A 6,000-nucleotide genomic window follows, 5' to 3' on the forward strand; every position below is an offset into this window, starting at 1 on the left:
TCTTTCAGAATATTTTAGATGTGTGTGTTTAGTAAAAAACTTTTTGCCCCAGTGTAATATTTGTATTATTATTGTAATTCTATTTTAAAATAACTTCCTTTGTGAAGCCAAAGTGTAACTGTGCAACATACGGAACTGTTATCAAATAAGCAGCTGTATTATATTTCTTGTTAATTAATTAGAAATGGTACTTTTGGAGCTATTCACAGTCTCTCAATCTTTTTGGAGAACTCAAAATCAATCCACCTTAGCTTTTCAGCTAATCAGTTTAGTTAGAGGCTTACAGGACCCAAGCAATGGATCTCTAACTAGCTAATTAGCTATCATGGCATTAGCTCATTGTGCAAAAGTCAAGTAAACAAATCCCAAAGACCTTTCCAGATTGATAAATGCTTCATTGTCTTATAGGACGATTAGCAAACTCAGCAAAATATCATGTACTAATACTGTTTATTTTTGTCTTGATAAATTATATGTTTTACTTTTAAAACTAGACTAGAACTCATATGGATTTGTAGTAAGAGGTTTTTCTTGGATTGAAACCAGATGGCCTTTCACAGCTCTTCAAATGGCTAACATTAAATGCTAACAGGCTTGTGTGTCTTGTTAGTGGAAGTTAACAGCACTGGCAACTAAAAAATCTGTACCTATATATGATTTTAAATGTTGTCTATCAAATGCCTTCTTTTTGTATCCTTGGTGTTAGTCTCACAGCTGACTTAAAACATATCCATAGACCACAAATATTAAACCAATCATTTGTATGAATCCTGTGGAATTTTAATGTTCAGTAAGAATGGAAGTCCTGCCTTAGAAGAGCCAGTCACAGTTTTGGTTGGGTTTGTTTCATATGAGCACATTCATATATGAGCACATTGGAATATATGAGCAAATTCATTTTGACCAACCTGACAACTGGAGACCGAATAATGAGCAGTAGCTAGACTTACCGTGCTAAAATTTGAATTTAATGAATTTTTGTGTGAAATCTTATGAAATCTTACGACCCATTTATGCTCACTAAGAGCCATTCAATCTAGTGGATGTAAGTACAACATCAAAGAGGAAACCATTGTACTGTGTTTAAAAGATTTTAGATGTCTGTTGACTCTATGTTTTCTTGACTCCAAATTTCACTTTCACAAATTTCACAAAGCACGTTTTTATTTCATTACTGCCTTGACTTGATAGAGAAGTTCACATTTCTCTTCACATTTAATCGTAATGGTTAGGTTTACTGTATAAATGTGCAATGACATGGGATTGTGTATTATAAAGACTCATCCTCAACTAATGTTTAAAAAGCTGCCTCTGTTCTGTAATTCATATTGTCTGTGTTAAGTCAGACTGGTGGAACAGGCTTTGTTGACGTAAAGTAATAATTAACCTGTAAATGACAACCAAAGGAAACCAACATGACAGACTTTGTTGTGTCTAGACATAGTGGAAAGGGACTTTCAAATGATAAAGATTTGCCACAAGTTTCAATGTGAATGCTATCTAAAATTGTAACTTTATTTGAGGAGTCGTTTAGCCGACATTCTGTAGTCTGCTCTTCAAGGTTGCCGCTTGTATATTACTCTCGGCCGTCTAGTGCATCCTGGAGTCTAAACAACAGAGAAAAATCAGAATCAGTAAGTGTGTATGTATTATACACTGTAAAATATAACAACTAAAGTTTTACTTCATGTCTTTACTTGAAGTCTTCCCCATCAAGAAGTTTCCTGTAAGTGCTGATCTCTGCTTCCAGTTTCATCTTCATATTAAGCAGGGCTTCATATTCCTGACCCTGCTCTGTGATATTTGACCTCAGCTGTCCCAGCTCAGCTTCAAACTGCAGAATGATGGTATTGTACTTCTCCATCTCTGCATTTGAACGTTGCTCTGTGTTCCGCAGGGTATCTTCAAGTGACGCTTTCTAGAAAGTTTGGCATCATATAATTTCAACATGAACTTATTATTTTATTAAAAGTTTAGCTTTTATAGATCTGAAATATGATATCTGAAATCTAAAACATTCATAAAGTGGCATGTGTGTGCACGTTACCAGGCTTTGTTGGGATGCGAGCTCTATTTGTAGCGTTTGCATCTGTCGCCGAAGATCATTAATCTCCATCTGAGCTCCTTGTAATGCCTCTGTGTTCTGAGCGACCTGCACCTGAACTTCTGACAACTAAGGAGAAAGAGTTTGATGGTTAGATTGGTTAGTTTCATGGCAAAATTGTTGTCATGTCAGGGGTTCTGTACCTGGGTTTCGTGCCACATTTTGAGTTCTTCTGCATTTTTGAGAGCTTGTTTTTCATAGTTAGCCCTCATATCTTCCATCACTTGAGCCATATCCTGTCCTTTGGGTGCATCAACATCCACCTGAACACCTGACTGGGAGATCTGGTTTCGCATCTCCCCAACTTCCTGTCAAAGTTGAACAGAAAAGAAATCTGAGACACTTGGAGTAAATTATGCCTTTTCTGAATTTCGATAATGTTAATATGTTGTTGAAGTAAAAACAGACTGTGATCAATTTAAAGGCCCCATGAAGTTTTGTGTCTTTTTGTCTATGTCTGTAAGTTATAAATCCATCTATATGCTAGCGTACCCCTAAACGCTTACACAGTACATTTTTAAATTTTTCAAATTTCCCTTCTGACAATATCCATCTGATGACTCATCTTGCACCACACAGAATTTTCTACAATGCTCTCTAGAATTAGCTCCTCCCTCTAATACCCCCCTGTAATTGACTTACAAATCATTGTTTGTGGTTGTGATAAATCAAAAGCCTATTGCTGACCACCCTGATTTGTCCCACCCCAAATTTCTACTTTAATAGGAAATGCATCAACACTGGTAAAAAAAAGGACTCATCAAATTATATCATGGGGTCTTTAAGAGAATCTCTTTCTGTGTGTGTTAAGTGGCTCTTATGCAATGGTTGTTTACATTTTCATGGTTTTTCTTGAGGAAGGCAAGCTCTTCTTTCAAAGACTCAATTTCACCCTCCACATTCAGGCGTCCAATATTGGTGTCATCAATAACCTTCTTCAGACCTGCAATATCTCCTTCCACAGACTGCCTGATGGCCATCTCATTCTCAAACCTATAAGACGCACATACATACAAGTCTTTAAAGTAATGCACTATAATGTTTTGGTGAGCAAGTCCTCATCATGTCCATCCATTGATTTTCTGGCTTGTCTATTTTGTAATTCTAAAAATTATTACATTCCAGAAGCATGTTCATTAGATTTCAAGTTACAAGATGCTTGTGGTGTGGTGTAATAAGGGAAACTAACTTGACTCTGAAGTCATCTACAGCCAGACGAGCGTTGTCAATCTGCAGAACAAAACCAGCATTGTCCACAGTGGCATCAAACACCTACAGGCAAAACAAAGCACACACTTCACCAAACAAAACCTGTTTTTGACATCCATCCATCTTATTTTTTCTGTGGCGAAAGATAAGATTTGTCAGATGGTTTTGATTACAGCGTTCTTGGAATGAGGTTCAGACGTATCAGTTCTTATCTAATCATCGAAATACCTGGAATCATATTTTGTATTACTGAATTAACTTTCTTTATGAAATTCTGAACCATTAAAGGGTCTGATTGAGCAAGACCATAAAATAAGAAAAAAGGCAGAAAGGGTTTTTTGGTTTATTGCTATATGTTTGATGTGTGCGTGTGAGAGAATGTGTGTATGTCTGTATATACTGTATTATCTATGTGTGTAGAGCAGAACATTTGAAATAGAAGTTATTATTAAACAATAACTCCTACAAAGTTTGTCTATGTGCCACATCCTGCACTGGTGAAACCAGAAGCTTATCAGACCTGGGTGTTTGAAATCTCATAATATTTGTAGTAAAATTGAATTTCCTAAATTAAGAATTTAGTAATAATTCATCTTAGTTTAAGGTTTTTTATTAGCTCAGTTGTCTGCTTTTCAGTATTGCTGGAATTAAGGAAAATATTAGACATTTCTGAACTCTAAATGTTCTGTAATGACTCAGCCACATCTGCTAAAAATGATGCAGTTCTTCATTACATTCTTGTTGTGCGAGAGAGTGCTGTTGTGACTGTGTGGGTGCATGAGCGTGTGCGATTGCTCATCCAACATCTGTTTTGCATTATGACTCTACTTAGAGACTCTGTAGGAAGTTTCAGCTGGCTATAGCCGTCAAACATACTTCGAATGTTTTAGAAACAATTGTTAATGTTGTATTTGTTTTGACCAATGTCATGGTTGCATAGATTTTTAAAACCAAATTGGAAGGTTTTGAGGAAAGTCCTGGTAGTAACCAGAATGCATAATGAAAAGCAGAACAAGCACAAAAGAAAGAAGAGAGCGAGAGAACAGGGCGTGTGCCACACCCTCCATTGAGATGTACGGAAATATGATCATGGATTTTTATTTCACTGAGGGTTCTCATGAACACAATTTTTGGTTGACATATTCTTAAGACATGAAAGAGACTCAGGTTTTGGTGGCAAACAAACAAACAACAACAAAAAAAATACACATAGTTTTCATTAGTTTAATATCCACAAAAACTAACAAAAAAAAACCTAAAAGAAAATTATTTATGTTGTAAATTGACTATGTTATATTATATACATTTTTACATACCATAAATTACAAGATGTCTACAGTACACTACACTATAGGAATTCATTGTGTTTTGTTGAAATTAAAATATAAAATTACTATTTTCTGCTTGAGCAAAACTTTTACATCACTTCAAAGTTTTGATTATGATTCTCTTTTTAGTTCAAAACATCTGGTATCTCCTCCTCCTAACATAAATAACTGCCTGCCCTTCTCAAACTCTCAAATGCTTCTTTTTGCAGCTTGAAAACCCCCTCACATGGAAAGCATGTAAACCCAACAATGTCTCTCACCTTCCTCCTGAGGTCATCCAGGATGGCGTTGTACTTGCTGTAGTCGCGAGATTCTGGTCCACCTTTCTCCAGAGCCTCTCTGATCTGCATCTCCAGTTTGCTGTTTTCCTGTTCCAGCCTGCGCACCGTGTCCAGGTAAGTGGCCAAACGGTCATTTAAATTCTGCATCTGGCCTTTCTCATTGCCAATTTGGGCCCCTGAGGAGCCAGCACCGGCCCTGAGGGAGCCCCCTGCACCAGCACCCATGCCGGCTGAGCTCACCTTGAAGGCCGAGGAAGAAGAAAGGCCACCACTTCTAGGGGCCGAACGGAGAGACATGGAAGAGGCGGACGAGATCCTGGTGCCCTGTCCACCTGCCCCACCATACGTACTAGCAGCACGGTGTGCGGGCACAGAGCGGGTGAAGGACATGTGAGAGGCCTGAGGTACGTAGAAGCTCATTGTGGTGGAGAAGTGAAGTACTGGTGGCACGAGAAAATGAGTGTACGCTGAGGGAAGTCAACCCTTGAGAGCTACAGGAAGAGAACTGTGCAGCTTATATACCCCCACTAAACTCTTTCTGTTCCTCCTTTTCTCTCTCTGACTCACACACACACTGACCAGCTAAGACCCTGCCCACATGGTCCGTTTTTTCCCTTACTTTTTTTTACTAACGCCCTTCCCACATCCTCTCTCCCTCCTTTCTTGTCTCAAACTCACCTCCCTCCTACTGAACCCAGTCCCTGAGCTCGTCTGGCCCCGGCCACATATACATACTGCAACAAGATACAGCCTTGAGATCAGGCTCATTTTGTGCTTTTAGTCTCACAATGCTTTTGTGAAAGCTTAAATGACAAATCCAACTAAGAAGAACAGTGGTTGAGAAAGAAAACAATGGTTTATGATTTTGATCAGGCACCTTTGGGATATGCATTTTGTGGGATATGCACACTGTGTTCATTTTCTCAAAAGAATGGCCACATGTGGATTGGATTTAAACTTTTTTTAAAACTCAGGTTCTTAAAGGGATAGTTCAGCCAAAAATGTCATAATTTACTCATCCTCAAAACAACATTGACCTTTATTGCATGAACAAAACATAGGCCTACCTATTTTTTTG

At 38.0% G+C, this 6,000-nt stretch overlaps 1 protein-coding gene across 2 annotated transcripts; it reads right to left on the reverse strand.

Moving 5' to 3' along the window:
* Window positions 1-1,146: 1,146 nt before the first annotated feature.
* Window positions 1,147-5,635, reverse strand: krt18b (keratin 18b). Of its 2 annotated transcripts, none has more exons than XM_077198389.1 (7): window positions 4,902-5,635; window positions 3,294-3,376; window positions 2,941-3,097; window positions 2,248-2,412; window positions 2,048-2,173; window positions 1,698-1,918; window positions 1,147-1,607 (listed from the first exon to the last, which is right to left on the reverse strand). In XM_077198389.1, the coding sequence occupies exons 1-7, from the start codon at window positions 5,340-5,342 to the stop codon at window positions 1,577-1,579; spliced, it is 1,224 nt and encodes a 407-aa protein (XP_077054504.1). In that variant the 5' UTR covers window positions 5,343-5,635; the 3' UTR covers window positions 1,147-1,576. The 2 variants fall into 2 exon arrangements, with proteins under 2 accessions (XP_077054504.1, XP_077054505.1); XM_077198390.1 differs by having other exon boundaries at window positions 1,685-1,918; window positions 4,902-5,505.
* Between the last annotated feature and the right edge of the window lie 365 nt (window positions 5,636-6,000).

Source organism: Siphateles boraxobius, unplaced genomic scaffold (assembly GCF_051911475.1).
Source record: "Siphateles boraxobius isolate OS27281-9 unplaced genomic scaffold, OSU_SipBor_1 41, whole genome shotgun sequence".
NCBI lineage: Eukaryota > Metazoa > Chordata > Actinopteri > Cypriniformes > Leuciscidae > Siphateles > Siphateles boraxobius.